Genomic DNA, 17196 nt, shown 5'->3' on the forward strand with positions numbered 1-17196 from the left:
GACGGAGTGGTAATGGGGGTGGAGAATGGAATTGCTTCTTGCGTGTTGTCACAGTTGCGCTGAAAACGCCGGCTGGGACTTCGCACAGCGAGAAGCGAGATTGAATGCATGGCAGATACCTCTCGCCTTGAGAGGAGCTTCTGTGCAGTGGATAGACCTTTTTCTTTTCATTCTGTCTTTGCGGATTTTCTTTTTTGGTGGCTGGCGGACTTTACCCCTTTCATGCTTCCTTCCTTCCTGACCAACGCCGGAGCCGGACGAAACGAATTTCTTTTTCGAGCAGTCATGATCGATGATGGTTCTTTTTGGGCGGGAACTGGGATTGGGATGGTGGCCTCAATGCTGGGTGTGACGTTTGTTTTCTACGAACGGACAGTAACCCGGGTTTATGGGATGGATGCATGGAAAAGGTTAGTCACGAGCTTCTTTTAATGATGGCGGGGTTTTTGAGCGATGGGCGAGCGAGGTTTTCCTTTTTCTTTAATACTTTCTATGCGGATGGATGACACTTCTCCCGATATTGACTCGCTGAAGTCGAATACTTTACCGTGAGTGCTGGTCCTTTGTTGCCAAGTCGGATGCTGGAATGCTCTGGCGAGGTGGCGGGGGAGTGCGTGTGGTAGAGTGGGGAACGAGGGGTTTCTTGGGGAACGGATTGGGGGGAGTGTAACTGTAGGGTGTGTTAGATAGGAATGTGATGGGTGGGAAAACTGGTATCTTTGCTGCGGTTTGTGATGTGATCTGTGATATGAAGTGTGGGAGCGGTGAGGGATGCATGCATAAATGGGATAAGAGAGGTGGGTATCACATGGGTCAGTACGGGGTTGTGTGACAGGCACCTGACCTGCTGGAATTTCTTTCGCTGGAGGGGTATAAAGGCTTGACGGACAGCTGCTGGATGGGTTCTTCAGAGGAGCGAGGGGTTGGGGTTGGGATCAAACCTAAAACTCTACACCTACATGGGTGGGCGGGGGAGTGGCGGATCAACAGTGTACCTCTACGAAAGCCATGGAGGTTCTTCAAAACAGTAAAGGACATCAATTCATGGGGTGGAGTGGTGGATCAACATTGTACCTCTGGACAATCATGGAGGAGATTCGAAATCACCGAAAGCCCAAGGCAATGGGGTGGGAGGTGTGGCGGATCAAAACGTTCCTCATCAATTCCTACATGGAGGGACGAAAGAAGCTACTAAACCTTCCGATGGGACGAGGGAGGTGCGGTCGATCAAAAGCAGATCTGATAGTCACCAACGGAGAAGTTTCAAAGCCGTCGCCAGATACGGCCACGTGGTGGGAGGTGCGGTCTTGTAGCAATGTTCAAAATGCCGTGTCATGGAGGAGGTTCAAATTCAATGAAATCGAAAGGCTGATGGTGTGGGTGGGCGGTGGATCAAAGTCGTACTCGTCGGGCATGCATGGAGGGAGTTCAAAAGACAATACAAGCAATGCCATGACCGGAGCAGGGAGGTGTAGTGGTTGTTCGATATCGACCAAGAATCGACCAGACGAGCCGTTCATGGGAGAGCTTCAAGATTGGTATTACTTGTACTCGATGGGGAGATGGGGTGGATCAAATACCGACACAAAACCGCATATGGAGAAGCCTCAAAACTTTGAGCTCATCTATTCCTTGGGAAGGTGTGGTGGATCAAAAGCCTACGCATAGATCCGCCACGGAGCGACTTCGAATCTTTGAGCTCATCTACACAATGGGGAGGGATCGTGGTTTAAGATACACCCGTAAGCCGTCTCAGGAAGGACTGAAAACGGTTTACACTACGGCCCATATGGGGGACGGTGTGGTGGATCAACTCAGGCGAAAGCGCAAGGCGATGGAGTTGGAGGTGCGTTGGATCAGATGAACCCATGGGAGCGGGTATCAATCTCGAAGCAGCTGTGTCCGATTCAGGATTTGGGAGGGTGGGGTGTCAAAAAGAGGATGGAAACTGACGATGGAGTTGGGAGAGAGTTGCGGTGGTGAGCACATGTCTAGTAATGGTGGAGAGCTTCACACCCAGAAAAAGAGGAAGAGGGTTATTGACGAGCTTGGAAGGCCAGCACTGCGATTGTACTGTAGTATAGGCAACCTTTAGAAGTATAATTCTTCAGCACTTTCGGGGTATAGCTCTTTGGTACTTTCGAAGTCTTACTTTTCGCTCTTTAGTACTTTAGTACTTTTTTGCTCCTTGTTACTTTCTACTCTTTAGTACTTTATAGGTCTTGCTTTTCGCTCTTTAGTACTTTCTAACTATCTCCATCTCCAGTCCTTACTCCCGGCCGCAAATCCCTCCACTGGCCTATTACTTAGGTATGTTGGGATTGTTTAATCGTGCACCTAAACTCCGCTCGAACCCATCGCAGTACACGACCGCGAGTCCTAAGCAACACCTTTTAGCGGATCGAGCCATAAAATTTGAACCCCAAGCACGGGGAACCAGCCATCGAGCCACAGGTACAGAGAGTTTTGCTAGACTTCCAACCCCCATAGAGGCATTAAAGAAAGTTTGTTGCAGCCACACGTCTACCTTCACAAAGTCAAGTCACCAGAACTGTGTCAAGATAGACGTGAAAGCGGTTTGAAAAATCCTCTATTTAGTGAGTGAAAAAGCGGGAGATATCTGCACACGGACTGTCTCGGAATATCAATTACAGTCCTTGCAACGAGTGATGTCCAGTAATGCGATCATCCCCACATCCGCGTATCCTAGAGCGACGGAGGTAGACTCCTTTGCTAAGTACCGGAGAAGCAATAGCAGATCAGTGGTAAAGAATACAGAAAATTTACTAAAGCACGGAGAAAGTGATAGTGAAGAATAATCGTCAAGAAGTAGTAGTAGCAGGTAAAATGAATCGCATCTTGGTATCGCTCGCAGTAGAATCACGGAGATCAAACCTCCCAAACCAGTATCCTGAACACCTAGCCTCCAGCAGCGCATCAAAGCAGCCAGTCTTTGTAGATGTCACCTGCGTCCCCCCTAGTTCATGATAAACGCCATTACGACACATCCGGTCGATTCCCAGCCCAGTTTCCGTAGCCGTGTAGTCATCTCACAATTCACTCCAGGTAAAGAGCAGTTTTCGTAGTCTTTGGGGAGACTGGGGGTTTATACGCCCTGCTGCATCTCGACCTTGGGGTCGTGGCCTGTGACACCGGTGTTGCGCGTGCGCCAGCAGTGGAGGGCGGCCATTAGGGTTGAGCCGGCGAAGAAGAGCCTGTGGCTTGATTAGCTTCATATTTCTACGATGGAATTCCCATTTTCCATAGATCCTCCGTGCTGTTTTACTTCATACCCAGCCTTGCAGACAGAGGGAAGTCATGAAAAAATGTCGAACTCACCACTCAAACGCCGCAAAAGCCGTCGCAGCTTTCGCCGCACTACACACACCCCCAAAACAGATCCGATCGCTCAAAAATGCGGCTAGCGCAATGAATCCGCCAAACCAGAACAGCATGGTGACCGCTTCGGCAGCCAGTATTCCATACTTGTGCGCTGCAGTCGGGAAGCGGGCCGGTGCGAGGATGAGGTAGGCGAGCGCGAGAAGCGTCCAGACGGCGGCGAAGATTAGGAAATTGACTTCGGAGGGTGAGAACTGGTGCCAGTGGCCACCCCACCAGTTTGCGACGTAGGCTGTTAGTCCTAGCACGATGATGGCGAAGACACCTTGGATGATGCGGAGGGGGAGGGCGTAGTTGATTGCCATGGTGAAGGCGGTGGTGTTGGTCGCGCTTCTTTCTCCACTCGTTGGTTGTTGTCTCGTAGGAGATTCCTAGTAGGTAGAGGGGTAGGTAGAGGAGTAGGTAGAGGAGTAAGTAGAGTAGAAGGACTTATGTCTTCGTTCGAGAAGGCTGAAGGTGAGGGGAAGAAACGACGAAAAGAAGATGGCGACCAAGATGGACAACAAAAGCGCAGAAAACAGGAAATGGGCGGGTTTGCGATAGGATACCTAGGTCACACGAGGCCAGGCAGCTTGCATAAGTAAGATGCCCGCAGCCGTTTGCACTATACCGTGGTGCTCTTATTCACCCCTCAACCGCCACACATCAGACGGCCCCCCGCCGCCAGCAAAGCAGCGCGTCCCCGCTTACGACTCAAACTCACTCTGCGCAGCCATCGCCTCTGGCTGTGACGTTGTGACGCGGCATTGCCCACTCACTGCAGGCCGTGTTTCAGGCTGGGATGCGCCCTGCCTGAGTTCCCGCGAGCGCATGACCGCCTCCGGGGCCGAGACGGCCCTTTAATTGGCAGGGCGTGAGGGTGCTCGTGCGTGCGCGGCCGCGTGGTAATATCGTAAATGTTGCGATTGGTGGTGAGGATGCAAGAAGGCGGGAGGACGAGGTGTGGTGGCCTGGCGGCCGGTGAAGGATGCGAATCGACGTCATGGCGTGTGGCTGAAGCTTCAACTTTACTTCTCCGCAGTCAGCTAGAATACGTCTTCAGTCTGGAGAAACTCCCGGGTACGTTTTGGCCGTTCTATGCATACTCATAAGGCTTCAAGAGATTCGAGATAGACAGGAATTAAAGTGCTATATGGACCAATCAATTTTATGCATCGTAAACTGTCTCATACCTGGAACGCGACAGGGGAGCAGTGGATGCCACAGGGGTTCTATAGCCACGTGATTATATGTCTTTATAGCAGCCTCTCAAGGAAATTACCATCAGTCACGAGAATATGCTTGTTTTGCCCAGCAGTAGTGTTCAGAACACTCACTGTTCACATATGGGTCAACACACCACGTGACTATGCCCTAAAGTGTTCTTATCCTGACAAACAACCATATCGGTCCCAACCCGCACTCACATTAAATTCTTGTGCAAAATATCTAAACGAAAGATTTGCTCACCATTCTTCAACACCGAACTTCCCTAGTCGACGCCGCGGTGCGGTGTAACATCGCCGCCCAGATCAGAGGCATTAAGTTACACTTGTAGATTCTCTTGTTTAACATACGGACTGAAGTTCAGCGGCGATGCAAGAGCGCACATCGGTGCTTAACACCGCAGTGCGGTGTAATATCGCCGCCAAGATTAGGATGTATAGTTTACATTCACTCTTTCTTGGCCAAGAACTACAACGTGGGATTTCCGCGGCGATATAACACCGAGATTCGCACATTAACACCGTACTGCGGTGTACCATCGCCGCCCAGATCAGGGGTAGTGAGTTACATTCACTCTTTCGACATACAGACTGAGGTTTAGCGGTGTTTCAAGAGCGCGCATCGGTACTTAACAACGCTCTGCGGTGTTTTATCGCCGCCCAGATTGGGGGCAATAAGTTACACTCACTCTTTTTTGGTTAAGAACTACAACATGGGATTTCCGCGGCAATATAAGACCGAGATTCGCTCACTAACACGGTGCTGCGGTGTATAAATCCCGGAAAGAATAGGCCACAAGCCATTTTCACTCTTTCAAGTGACAGCATAGAATCTAAGCGGAGATCCAAGGGCGAGCATCGCTACTCACCACCGTCCTATGGTGTTTCATCGCCGCCAATATTAGGACTAGTAAACTATGTTTACTATTTCTCGGCTAAGAATTACAACATAAGAATTCCACGGCAATATAACACCGAGCTTCGCTTGTTAACGCCGTGCTGCGGTGTGTCATCTTTGCAAAAAATAGGAGGCAAGTTATATTACTGTTTTTAGTTACAGCATGGAATCTAAGCGGCAATTTAAGAGCGAGCATCGCTACTTACCACCGAATCGCGGTGCATCATCGCCGCTAAGGTCAGAAAGAGTAGGATAATTGACTCTTTTATAGACTGAAAGTCATAGCCTACGATTCCAGCGGCGATATTATGGCGATCATCGCTACTCAACACCGCGCTGCGGTGTGCTATTGCCGTCAAGATTGGGGGCAGTAAATTACATTCACCCTTTCTATGGTAACAAGGAGAACAACCTGGGATCCCAGCGGCGATTCAATAGCGATCATCGGTAGTCAACACCGCGCTGCGGTGTGCTATTGCCGTCAAGATTGGGGCAGTAAGTTACATTCACCCTTTCTACGGTAGCAAGGAGAACAACCTGGGATCCTAGCGGCGATTCAATAGCGAGCATCGCTATTCAATGCCGCGCTGCGGTGTACTGTTGCCACCCTGGTTGGAGGTAGTATGTTACGTTCACCCGTTCTGTGCAAATAAGGAGAACAGCCTGGATAACCTGGGATCCCAGCGGCGATTCAACAGCAAGCATCGCTATTCAATGCCGCGCTGCGGTATAACATGGCCGCCGAGATTGGGAGCTGTAACTTATATTCACTTTTTCTAGGCTACAAGCTACTACATAGAAAACGAGCGGCGATGTCACACCGCAACACGGCGCTGAATACCGATGCTCGCTGTTGAATCGGCTGTGAATATTAGGCGCAGTAAGTTATATTCACTCCGTCTAGACTGATCAAGACAGCCTCGAACTCCAGCGGCAATTTAACAGCTAACATCACTATTCAACACCGCCCAGAGGTGTAGCATTATCAACAATATTAGAGATGGCAGACTTCGTTCACTCTCTCGCACTAGAAGCTACGCTTTGGGGTTCCGGCGGCCGTCGAATAGCGAGCATTACTCAGGTTGCAGCACTACAACCTAGGATCAACAACTCATATGCCAGAAAGCTACTCTCCGAACATCAGCTGTAGAGAACCCAGCTGAAATCTCAGCTGTAGAGAACCGAGCTGAAGCCTCAGCTGTGCAGGGCTCATCTGAACTTACTAGCGCGCCACCCTGGGGGTGGCCCCCTTCCCTCCCCTAGTATATATACAACTAGCTAGACGTCTATAGAAATCAGAGTTCACATCAATTTCAACCTGAGTGCATTGCTTTCCAGCGCCGCGTTGCGGTGTAAGATGGCCGCCAATATAAGAGAATAATAATCTCAATTCACTCTTTTCAGGGCTAGAAGCCATAACCTGAGATGCCAGCGGCGATTATATAGGGAACGTCGCTATTCAACAGCGTCCCACGGTGTAGCATCATCTTCAAGATTAGAGTTAGTAAGCTCAATTCGCTCTTTCCATACCATCAGTCATAACCTCGGACTCCGGCGGCGATGCTACAACGAGCATCGCTGTTTAGTGCCGCCCCGCGGTGTAGTGTGACTGGAATGATTAGAAATAGTACATCTCATTCACTCTTTTTATACCAAAATTCTCAAGCTAGATTTCTAGCGGCAACTCAACAGCGAGCTTCGGTATTTAGCACCGCACTGCGGTGTAGTATCAAAGCTACAATTTAGAGGTAGTAGGTTCAATTCACCGTTTTATGTTTAGAGTCTGGATTTCCACGGCAATTAAATGCCGCCTATCGCTGTTCTGCACCGCACTACGGTGTAGTACTGGCGTTGTGATTAGAGGTGGTAAACTCAATTCACTCTATTTGGGTGTAAAGTGTGGATTTCAGCGGCGATCGAACACCGAGCATCGCTGTTCTGCACCGCACTGCGGTGTATTATTGGCGTTGTGATTAGAGGTGGTGAGTTCAATTGCACTTTCCGTGCAAAAAGCGCAGATTCTTGCAGCAACAATGCTACAGCGAGCATCGCTATTCAGCGTCACTCTGCGGTGTATTATCACCCTAAACATCGGGGTCGGTACGTTCAATTTACTCTTGTTGTGAATGCCAGCGGCGATTCACTAGTAAGCATCCCAATCATCTGTGAATCAGGCACATCGACATCGACCAGCAAGGTGCTTTCCATGAATAGTATCGCGGCCATGACATTTCTAGCGCCGCCTATTCAACTACACTAGAAGAGCGCCAAACGCGCCAGCTTCCGAATTAGTGATGCCCCCTCACTACCACGAGTCAAAATTCATGCATTTCAACCCCTTCGACCTTGTCTGCTTCGCTGCAACCCCATTCAGGGCCTCTCCATAGGCGCAACGGCTGGAGTTGGCATCGGTGTAATTGCCATAGCTCTCCTGCTAGTATTAGGATATATTTCGGGGCGCAGAGTGTAGCAGATCGATCCCAGCGTAGCATCCACGATCGAAGTATCGTACGCAGAAATTATATTTAGCGGCTGAGGGGAAGAAGCTGGGGTCTGAGAGGCCTGTGTTGGGAGAGAACGGAAGTGAATTACGGGAACTGCAGGCTGAAAGAGAGCCTATTGAGAAGCCAATGGAAAGGATTATCCATGAGCTAGGATTCGGAACACCAGATAGGCGATGACGATAGTATGAGAGAGTACATACACGTGTTCAAGATGAGACTCGTAGTTTGTTGCTTCAAGAAGAGGAGAGTACTAGAGCTCTAAGATAAAAAAAACTTCTAGGGAAGAGAAAAACGTAGGGTCTCATGAGCTGTTTGTCTCAGGGGATAGGAGAAGCGGACTATGGGAGTTGCAGGCTGGGAAGCAATGTCTAGCGAGCGCGGAAATGGAAATAGAGATACATGAGATTGTGCCGACAACACTTGGAGTAATCAAGGGAGGAGGGATGTTGGACACGTGAGACTCGTAACTTTACTTCGTCAGCGAGCATTTGGGTGTATAAAGTCAATGAATCGCTGCGGACGCCTCCATCCTTCATCGGCGAGGGGTGGATCGAGGGTTGCAAAATATCAGCACATTGCAGACAAATGGCGATCCTCTAGATCTGTAAACCATTGGACCCCATTCCTTGATGTCCGGGAAGGAGGCTCGGATGTTGCGAAAACGATCGACCAACCAATCAACCAATGGGTGGCAGCTGTTTTCTGTTTCTGCAAAATGATGCGTTCCGCGTCCGAATGGCTGGGAGCAACAGGCATCGAGGCGGAGTGCGATGGTGTGCAGTTTGGGCGCTTCAGTCAAATATAATGCTGATTATCATCCTACGAACCTCGTTCCGACTAGCATCCGTATATGTCACCAAGTGGTACCGTAAAGGTCTATCAATGATCTCCATCGCCAGCGTACTTAGCTCCCTCTCCCAGCCTCCACCAGCTCCACCGAGCCGATCACTTGCTGATTTTATTCCCTCTCTTTTCTCCACCATATTGTGTGCTTCTCGTGTGTTTTGAGTCCCCCATTCCTCTCAGTCATGTATGTTGTCAGTCGTGGGTTTTTACAACGCCGACACAGCACCCCATACTCGCCGATGTCATTTTGATCCGCACGACCCATGAGTCAACGTTCCAAACACTGTTAATCCCCAAACTCCCCTCCTTCCTCCGATGAAAAGATTAGAACTCCAGGTCCAAAAAGAAGTTTTTATACTGGAAGAAATCCGGGATCACATGACTTAGCTGTGGACTCCTGACCGCCTTACCTTTACTTTCTACACTTTCGAAGCGATCGGAGAAGGCCGAGCAGGGAATGGGAGCACGTGCCTCTCTGTCGAGATTGAGTATAAAATCTCACACTCGGTGAAAGGAGGGCCTTCTTTCTTCATCGGCGAGGAGGGTCGGGGGCTTAAAATCGACGAGGAAAGGACACCATGGAAACTTGGTGGACTCGAGTGCTGCAAAAGGATGCACGAGCGCGAATGGTGCGAGAGCAGCAAGATCTCAGAAGCTCGGATGCGCGTGGGCCCAGCAACACCCCAAATCCATTTTACCATGTGATCAAATCGAGTGTTGGAACAAGCTCATGAGGGGCAACTCGAAAGAGGAGCTCAAGAATGGAGGTGTTGGAAGGAGTGTTTGGAGGTCCTCTTTTGGTGGTGAGCAGCGTTGTAAATGGAGGGCGAAAGCAACATCGATGGAAGACAGATGGAGAGAATCGTTCGTGAAGAGAGATCGAGGGCAGTGTTGAGGGTATTCCAGCACCGCCCATACAACACTTCATTGCTAGGAACAGTCCGCGGTTTGTGGAAGGCGCGATCCCCGAACTCTAGGTGTCTTAGAGCTGTGTTGATCGATCCCATTTTATCCAAAAGAAGCCCATGTGGAGTGTGCCACGCTCTATTTTGATAGAAGGCAACTTCCTGAACCCCGTTGGAAGAAAAGTTGAGAAAAGATGAGGGTTTTATAGCCGTGGAAGATTGAATACAGGCGAGTATCACATGACCGAAAGTTGACGAAGCTATGTGGGTTATAGTTAGTAGTAATAGAGAACATTGGAATATACCAAGGAGCCTTGGTGACTATGCATGTCTAGTCTATACAAGAATGCGAGTATGACGCCACCCATCTTCGTTGAGTAACACATACCGTATCTGAAATATTCTGGGGTATTTAATTCAGTCCTGAATCCCGTAAAACCTCAGTTGCACTCGCTTTGAATTCGGCAACACCGTGCACCCCATCACGAATGCAAAACGCCGCATACCCCTCAACATGGACCATGCTCCTAAACACCTATGCATGCCCCGAACGCGCAGTTGAATGCATCCTTTTCCCTCTCTTCCCACGCTCACCCAAACCTCCTCCAGATCGTTTTGTCTTTGTCAGCTGGTGGCTCCGGCCCCGGCAATATCTCTCTGAGCATGTCGTTGACATCGAGTCCCTGCTCCATCGCCTCCTTCCACTGTCTCGGATACCCCAGACTAACCTCCTCAAACCTCGTCTCCCCCCTCCAATCCGTCCTCCTCACATGAAGGTGCCCGGTCACAACCACCTTCGCATTAAACCTCTCATGCCAGTCCTCCGTCTTCGTCGTCCCGCACCATATGCAAAACCGCGGCACTTGAAGAATCTTAACCAGATCCTGCCTCAGCGGCCAATGTCCTACAATCACCAGCTTCTTATCCGGATTCGCGGTCGTGACAGCATCCAGCTTATCAAACGTCCGCGCGACAAGCGCCGCGCACCAGTCCTGCCGCGTGGGATAGGGGTCCGGGTGCAGCATCACCTCATCCGACGCCTCGATGCCCTCCTCTTTCGCCCACTCAACGGCTCCCTCGAGTGTGACGTTCGCGGGTCGGAACGAGTAGTCGTACAGCGTGAAGATAGGCGCGATGAGCACACTCTCAGCCTCGGGTCGTGCCGCCTCTTCTGCGTCTCCGGGGGACGAGGGATTCGGCGGTGGCCATGTTATGTATTCATCCTCCGGCGTCAATACCCCCCATTCCCGACACACCCGCACGCATTCGTCGTACTTTGCTACCCCGCGAAGTCCCCCGCCGTGTCCTTCGACCGCGCCCTCCCCGCCTCGGTCCTCGCTTGGGAGGGTGTATAACTCGTGGTTCCCCGGCACCCACCACACTTGCTTGAAGCACGACGTCGCTTTCGAGAAAGCTAGGCGCAGGTGCCCCGGTGTTTCGCCGACATCGCCGCAGATTATGAGGCCGTCGTCGGGGCGGGGCGCGAGTTCTTCGAGGGCGGCCCGGTTGGTTTTGAAGGAGAGGTGGAGGTCGGAGATGGCGTAAAGTTTCGCGGGAGTGCGAACGGAGGCGGAGAACGGGTGCTCGGTTGCCTCGGCGGTGGCGAGGAGCGGGTCGCTCATTGTGTTTGCTTGTTCGTTGTCGGTGGTTGAGGAGTTGACGCTCCCCGGAGGGAGGTGGTGTGGAGTCCGGATAATGGGGAGACGGAGATGGGATGGGGTGAGGTTGGCGGCGCTAGGCCGGAAGGGGAGGCGGAGCTCTAATAGCTAAAATTAAAAAGGCTACCTTTGTATATTGTGGGTGTAATTGTAAGCACAGTATTAGGTCATAAGGTTAGGCACACGGACATGTTGCTGCTCGGGCTCGATTCTTGCTCACCCTGCATCACTGTGAGGAGTACTGTACCTAGCATGTCTTCGGTTAGTCAAACAGTAGCTCAATTTCCAACGCGTGGAGTTTCATATTGTAATTAGAGGTTTAAAAGCCTATCGGGGTGCCCTGCCCTAAGCATATGCGACGAGTGCCTTAAGGTATGTACTAGGATATAAGTTTATGCACACGGCCATCTCATTGCTTAGGAGCTATTCAGGCTTCGTTGAACATAAAGTGACAGTCTATTCTGACTTCGTCTGAGGTGGCCCGAAGAGCTATGTTTTCAAAATCTTACGGGGTAGCAAATGGCCTTAAGAGGTACTAGGCAAGTTTACACAAGCCCAGAATGAGCGTGTGTTCACTTTAGAGGACAGTCTAAGACACAATCATGAGAGTCTACACGCGATCCGCTTGAGGCCCATCTGGTGTAATGGCTCCATGGTCCATCTCCTCTTCATCGGAGGTGTCCTCGTCGTCAGGAGAGGCTGGATCCAAAGTGTGGCCACGCCCTATCGCCAAAAGGTGGTAGACATCCATCTGAATAACAGCCTTCATATATTGCTCAAACCCATTCGACCTTTCGATCCAACCGGGCGTACCGACATCCAACTTCAACCTCCCAGCCCGCGGATGCGGATGAAGAAACCACTTTTTTTCGGAGGAGTCCCCCGGGCGTTTATAAGTACAAACGTACAATATATCTTTGATTAGGAAAAAGGCATTCGCAAATTCGACTTTGGTGTTGAGTTTCAGCTCGGCAGACATGATGTCCGCAACCTTGATGACTGCATTGTACTCCCATATCGCCGGCCTGACCAAGTCGTGTGCAAAGATGGCCATTGCAGTGTGAAACCGCCCCAACCTTTCGACAAGAAAGCCAGAAACGTGATTTCTTGAGAAGGAATAGTACATGAGCGGCTTTACGAGTTCCAATCCCCCGTTAAACGAGGTCAGCACTACGCGATTCCACGCGGGTGCTTCGCCTTCGACAATTGTGTCCCAAGCATTTTCGAATTTAGTCTCGCGAATGGAGTAGCCTTGATTCTTGGGGTAGAAGTGCTTCAGGAAAGTTCGGGCGAGTCTTGTCGCAGCTGCCAGGCGATATCCAACCATATCCGGGCCGGAAAGTTTAAGTTCCGCCACTTTCGGGCCAGCATAGGCGGAGCTGAGCGTTTCCATACGATCCTTGAACTTTTCGTCAGTGCTGAAAAAAGGTTCATCCGGGGGAATAGCATCAGATGTTTGAGGGCCGTCGGACTCAGGAGGTTGTTGAACTGGCGGCGCAATACCCAGGCGTGACTGATAAGAGGATTCTGACGAGTCAAATCCAAAGCCTAAGGGCTTTGGAGGCTGTTGGGAGCGTAGGTTGGACTCTTTGGGTTGTACAGAATCTCCATACAGAAGGCTTTTAATGCCAGGTAGCGTTGGTGCGGTACTCATGGGTGGCTGAGAAGAGGATTCTGACGAGTCAAGTACAGGGCCTACGGGCTTTGGAGGCCGTTGGAAGCGTAGATTGGACTCTTTGGGCTGTACAGAATATCTATACAGAAGGCTTTTCATGCCAGGCAGCTTTGGCACGGTACCCATGGATGGCTGAGAAGAAGGTTCTGGTGAGTCAAGTACAGGGCCTACGGGCTTTGGGGGCCGTTGGGAGCGTAGGTTAGACTCTTTGTGCTGTACAGCAATTCCATACTCTCCATACGGAAGGCATTTCATGGCAGGTAGCGTTGGCACGGTACCCATGGATGGCTGAGAAGACGGTTCTGGTGAATCAAGTACAGGGTCTGAGGAGTTCGGAGGTCCTTTGGCCAATTCGAGAGAGTCCCTGTGCTTGCGCTTCCGAGACAAATTCTTCCGTGAACCAGCCATAGTGTCGAGTGTGCGGAGTTAGGCGGTGGTAAGTGTGTCATATGTGTAAGGTAGTTGGTGTAGCGGTTTGAGTAGTGAGCGAGAGGTGTATGGTAGATGCCGTTGTAGACAGGGTTTGGGTGAATTAGTGATGCCAAAGTGTGTGAGTGGTGGATACAGAGATGTGACAGCGGCTGTAAACGAAATCTGGGTCTGAGTAGTGATGTAGCAATGACGAAGCGGATGTGATGCTGTTAGGATGTTGTTGTACGATGAACGTATACTGAAGCAGAAAGGGAGTTAAAGAGATTGCAAAGTAAAGCAGGCAAGCGCATGTTTGGGCTTTCGAACTATCTACGCATACCCAAAAGAGCAGTAACTCCTTGCCACCGAGAACGCCTACCTATGAGTATCGTCCAATGCGGATGGTGCAAACCAGCCATCCCGAGTGTTCAATGCCATATCCAAATCGCAGAGCTCCAGGACCGAGATCCTTAATCCACGTAGACTCCATCGATTCTACTGCCGTCTGTGTAGACCACGTCCGATTTGATAGCATCGGTCATCACCCGATCGAACAACTTCAAATTATACTCCCAATGCTTTCCCTCCACGGCAAGCTTGAAAGTGCTACCCATTTTGGCAAGCACCCTATCCTGGTGCTTGTATGGACGCATCATGAGACCCTCAGACTTGGTAGAGTCCCAGGTCCAGAGCTGAAGCTGAGTTCCAATCAAGATGAAGCAGTTCGTTATAGCAACTCCCGCAATCTTACCGAGGTCGTAGCTCATAATGTCGCCAAGCGTGACAGTTGGATACGGCACCCATGTACTTTCGGTGCTCAGGTCGTCAGCCATAATAGCCATGGCAGTAACAACGATCGGAGTTTTGCGCTTGCCGTCCGGAGTCGCGTCATCGTCCACCTCGCAGGTGTTCTCGACGAGGAAGCCGGCGATGCATTCGGTGGGGATACGGTGCAAGACAGCAGAATATCCTGGTGCGGTTTTGACTTCGATATTCCATCCACATCTACCGTGTTGCATGGTGTCGAACGCGGTCTCGCGGAGGGAGAAGCCCTGTGAGGCAGGATAGAAGTGTGACAAGAATGTCTTGGCGAGTTCGATCGCGGGTGCAAGACGAGGATCCGCCTGCCTCTCGGATACCGCCTTCTTTTTCAACGCGGCTTCTTGAAAGGGGCCCTCTGGTGGACTATCATTCCTGGGCTTATCCTGACAAGCGGCTGTGAGGTCGGAGATTCGGCTGATAATATCCGAGTTGTTGAGGATAGATCGAGTACTACTGCCGGGGGCCTGGGGGGCGTCGGGGGTTAGAGGCTCGACAGTGTCACTTTCGGGGGGCGGAGAAAGTGGGGACGCAGTTGAGTATTCGGGCGTGCTCGCGGGCATGGTGTAGTAGATGTCCAGTATACAGGCTGGTAAAGTAGTCCACGTGGCTTGTGATAGAATGTTCCGTTGGGGGTGTGGTGTGTATGTGGAAGGAAACGGGTCGCGGAACTGGAGTGCGGCGTATTTCATGTCGCTAGCGTGGTCTGCCAAGACTTGAGCCATAGTCAGGCGCTGTACAGGTGGGTGAACGGAAAACGCTGGATCGCCTGGATGATGACGTTAGATAGTTGGTAAATAGGGGATGGTGAAAGGAGTGCACAAACCAAGCTCAAAGAGCGGATCGCATTCACTGCCATAAGACACCCTGGTATGCTCCGAAAACGAAGCAAACGAAAACCCTTCTGATTCTGTACAGCCAGAGAAGGGGTCTGACTGGTCGAACGAAGATGGTGTGGTGGCGTGTGTTTGAAGGCCTTCGTCATGGTTAAGCTGGTTGCTAGATTCCACCACCAAACGGCCAGCGAGCTGAGACTCACTAGAGGACTCTTTCTCATGGAGCCAGCACCCCGGTACGTTGAAGTACGGTGACACGACCACGTACTGGTCCGGATCTCGGACCAGCGAGTGATTGATCAAGTTATATTGTGTTGAAGGCCTCCATGAAGCCATATTCAGGGGTGGTATTTGGTTTGAGTAGAGGAAACGGGTGATAGAGTGAGGTTGTTTGATGTAAGATGTTTTGGAACGCGACTATGGTGAAGGCTAGGTGAGCTAGCTCGTTTGAGACACGGTTAAAGAGATATGTTATGAAATCGGATACAGCTCGACAGATCTGACTACATGGATCTCGGCCAGATGGCGGCCTCTGATCTCATGGGCGGGGAAACACGGCATAAGGATACTAATTTGCGGACAATGTTTTGATACGGGTTGAAGTGCTTTGAAGAACCCATGGTAGTGGAAAAGAGATCACAAATCTAGCGTTTTGACAGACCGGAAAACGTACCGGACCACCTCAGTCTCAGAGCGGTGTATGCAGATCGGACCTGTGGCTCGTTGCTGTAGCTTTCGATTAGTATATTGAAATACTACGAGCAATATTAAAAAGTTCAAGAATACTTTTGTCCTTACACTGTAGATCTGGCAAGCTGCAGCAATGAAAGTTTCTTACCATCCTTAATCCAGTCATGGATTGAACGGGATGAATGCGTGATCTTGCTACATTAATGCAATTGCAAAGCCCTTCATGACTCTTCTCCAGAATCCACTCCCTCATCCACGATACCAGCCGCATCTCCATCTCCCGCCTTCTTGGCCCTATTCTTGGCCCTCTTCTTGAGCTGCTTCTGCCTATTCCTCCTTGCCTTCTTCTCTTTTTCCGCCATCTCCTTATCCTTTGCAAGTTTCTCAGCCGTTTCTCTCTTCAATCGCTCCTCCTTCGCCTTCCCCCTCGTCTTAATCCTCGCCTTCTTTCCCGGCCTCTTCTGCCTCTGCCCCTCAAGCCCAACTACAACATCCATATGCCCAGCGACTAGATCCTTTGCCATCCCCTTCAAAGATATCTCCGTAACGCGCCACGGCATCTCGCACCCAGGCCACTTTGTTTTCGCCCGCTCCAGCACTTCTTCTCCGCTAATCGCCGTCGCATTCAGTTGCGCTCGCCGTGCCTCGTCCGCTTCGGCTACGAAGTAATACTCTGGCGGCCTTTCGGGGATGACGAACCCCTCTTTTCCGGTTCGGTCTGGAGAATCTATCCTGATCCGTTGCGTTGGCGCATCTGTGGACTCATGGGGTGCGGTGGGCGCGAAGAGGCGGAATTCGAGTTCCTCTTCCTCGTCTTCTTCGTCAGCTGCATTTTGGCGGTCCAGAGCTGCTTCCGGTTTGCTCGCTATCTGGACGGTCGTGAAGGAAATGTCTTGGGCATGACTGCGCAGGAGCTCGGTCAAGGCGGGATCGGGAGAGGAGCGCGGAGAGGTAGCAGGCGAGTAGAGCTCATCGCGACGGACGCTGTGAGATGTCAGACTGTCGTTTCATAAGATTGAGAGGTGAAGTAGTACCGCTTGGCCTGGGGAAGGTCGAACATTGGCGTGGTGGGATGGGATAGAATTGAGGTTGTGGTGGTTCGTTAGCGTTGTGGTCCGAGTCATGAGAGTATCGAGTCCCTGAATCGTCTCGACCATCATCTACAATATCCTCGACCGTATTCTCCACCACTCTCTGCTACATTTAATCCAGAATTCGGTTCTTCACAGTCTCTTACATTCCGTTTGGAACAAATCATGTATGGTCCAACAGGGTCTGAGGGTTGTTCAAAGGCGTCGAATTCAGGTTATTATCCCTATCGTTTTAGTGACATTCTGGTGTCGTCTGAAG

At 50.8% G+C, this 17196-nt stretch overlaps 8 protein-coding genes across 8 annotated transcripts; 1 reads left to right on the top strand and 7 right to left on the bottom strand.

The window, feature by feature from the left end:
* Positions 1-487: 487 nt before the first annotated feature.
* BDZ99DRAFT_284947 (uncharacterized protein) lies at positions 488-892 on the bottom strand. The gene has a single exon (XM_033714040.1). It carries the CDS (start codon positions 775-777, stop codon positions 544-546), a length of 234 nt encoding a protein of 77 aa, XP_033578952.1. The 5' UTR covers positions 778-892; the 3' UTR covers positions 488-543.
* A 25-nt stretch (positions 893-917) lies between these two features.
* BDZ99DRAFT_461936 (uncharacterized protein) lies at positions 918-2111 on the top strand. Its single transcript, XM_033719730.1, has one exon. The coding sequence runs from the start codon at positions 1009-1011 to the stop codon at positions 1666-1668; it is 660 nt and encodes a 219-aa protein (XP_033578953.1). The 5' UTR covers positions 918-1008; the 3' UTR covers positions 1669-2111.
* A 502-nt stretch (positions 2112-2613) lies between these two features.
* BDZ99DRAFT_284937 (uncharacterized protein) lies at positions 2614-3137 on the bottom strand. The gene has a single exon (XM_033714038.1). The coding sequence runs from the start codon at positions 2936-2938 to the stop codon at positions 2645-2647; it is 294 nt and encodes a 97-aa protein (XP_033578954.1). The 5' UTR covers positions 2939-3137; the 3' UTR covers positions 2614-2644.
* On the bottom strand, positions 3023-3844 carry BDZ99DRAFT_284942 (uncharacterized protein). The gene is made up of 2 exons (XM_033714039.1): positions 3340-3844; positions 3023-3215 (listed from the first exon to the last, which is right to left on the bottom strand). The coding sequence occupies exons 1-2, from the start codon at positions 3702-3704 to the stop codon at positions 3107-3109; spliced, it is 474 nt and encodes a 157-aa protein (XP_033578955.1). The 5' UTR covers positions 3705-3844; the 3' UTR covers positions 3023-3106.
* A 6177-nt stretch (positions 3845-10021) lies between these two features.
* Positions 10022-11429, bottom strand: BDZ99DRAFT_461940 (metallophosphoesteras-like protein). Its single transcript, XM_033719731.1, has one exon. It carries the CDS (start codon positions 11377-11379, stop codon positions 10348-10350), a length of 1032 nt encoding a protein of 343 aa, XP_033578956.1. The 5' UTR covers positions 11380-11429; the 3' UTR covers positions 10022-10347.
* A 318-nt stretch (positions 11430-11747) lies between these two features.
* Positions 11748-13498, bottom strand: BDZ99DRAFT_569925 (uncharacterized protein; the record flags this gene model as incomplete). Its single annotated transcript, XM_033727940.1, has 1 exon — positions 11748-13498. One exon carries the CDS (start codon positions 13496-13498, stop codon positions 12026-12028), a length of 1473 nt encoding a protein of 490 aa, XP_033578957.1. The 3' UTR covers positions 11748-12025.
* A 240-nt stretch (positions 13499-13738) lies between these two features.
* On the bottom strand, positions 13739-15813 carry BDZ99DRAFT_285016 (uncharacterized protein). Its single transcript, XM_033714042.1, has 3 exons — positions 15360-15813; positions 15147-15296; positions 13739-15089 (listed from the first exon to the last, which is right to left on the bottom strand). Exons 1-3 carry the CDS (start codon positions 15490-15492, stop codon positions 13972-13974), a joined length of 1401 nt encoding a protein of 466 aa, XP_033578958.1. The 5' UTR covers positions 15493-15813; the 3' UTR covers positions 13739-13971.
* BDZ99DRAFT_285005 (uncharacterized protein) lies at positions 15750-16923 on the bottom strand. The gene is made up of 3 exons (XM_033714041.1): positions 16881-16923; positions 15943-16830; positions 15750-15882 (listed from the first exon to the last, which is right to left on the bottom strand). Exons 1-2 carry the CDS (start codon positions 16904-16906, stop codon positions 16068-16070), a joined length of 789 nt encoding a protein of 262 aa, XP_033578959.1. The 5' UTR covers positions 16907-16923; the 3' UTR covers positions 15750-15882; positions 15943-16067.
* Positions 16924-17196: the final 273 nt, after the last annotated feature.

Source organism: Mytilinidion resinicola, assembly GCF_010093595.1.
Source record: "Mytilinidion resinicola strain CBS 304.34 unplaced genomic scaffold BDZ99scaffold_7, whole genome shotgun sequence".
In the NCBI taxonomy this organism is placed as follows: Eukaryota; Fungi; Ascomycota; class Dothideomycetes; order Mytilinidiales; family Mytilinidiaceae; genus Mytilinidion; species Mytilinidion resinicola.

Excerpts from the sequence above, each read along its gene's own strand:
- BDZ99DRAFT_461940 (XM_033719731.1), bottom strand. The coding sequence starts at position 11,379 with ATGAGCGACCCGCTCCTCGCCACCGCCGAGGCAACCGAGCACCCGTTC.
- BDZ99DRAFT_285005 (XM_033714041.1), bottom strand. The coding sequence starts at position 16,906 with ATGTTCGACCTTCCCCAGGCCAAGCG. Across the intron at positions 16,831-16,880 it reads GACCTTCCCCAGGCCAAGCG|CGTCCGTCGCGATGAGCTCT; the intron begins GTACTACTTCAC and ends GACATCTCACAG.
- BDZ99DRAFT_284947 (XM_033714040.1), bottom strand. The coding sequence starts at position 777 with ATGCATCCCTCACCGCTCCCACACTTCATATCACAGATCACATCACAA.
- BDZ99DRAFT_461936 (XM_033719730.1), top strand. The coding sequence starts at position 1,009 with ATGGAGGTTCTTCAAAACAGTAAAGGACATCAATTCATGGGGTGGAGT.
- BDZ99DRAFT_284942 (XM_033714039.1), bottom strand. The coding sequence starts at position 3,704 with ATGGCAATCAACTACGCCCTCCCCCTCCGCATCATCCAAGGTGTCTTC. Across the intron at positions 3,216-3,339 it reads GCTTTTGCGGCGTTTGAGTG|GCTCTTCTTCGCCGGCTCAA; the intron begins GTGAGTTCGACA and ends ATCAAGCCACAG.
- BDZ99DRAFT_284937 (XM_033714038.1), bottom strand. The coding sequence starts at position 2,938 with ATGCGCTGCTGGAGGCTAGGTGTTCAGGATACTGGTTTGGGAGGTTTG.
- BDZ99DRAFT_285016 (XM_033714042.1), bottom strand. The coding sequence starts at position 15,492 with ATGGCTTCATGGAGGCCTTCAACACAATATAACTTGATCAATCACTCG. Across the intron at positions 15,297-15,359 it reads CCATGAGAAAGAGTCCTCTA|GCCTTCAAACACACGCCACC; the intron begins GTGAGTCTCAGC and ends ACCATGACGAAG. Across the intron at positions 15,090-15,146 it reads CGATCCGCTCTTTGAGCTTG|GCGATCCAGCGTTTTCCGTT; the intron begins GTTTGTGCACTC and ends GTCATCATCCAG.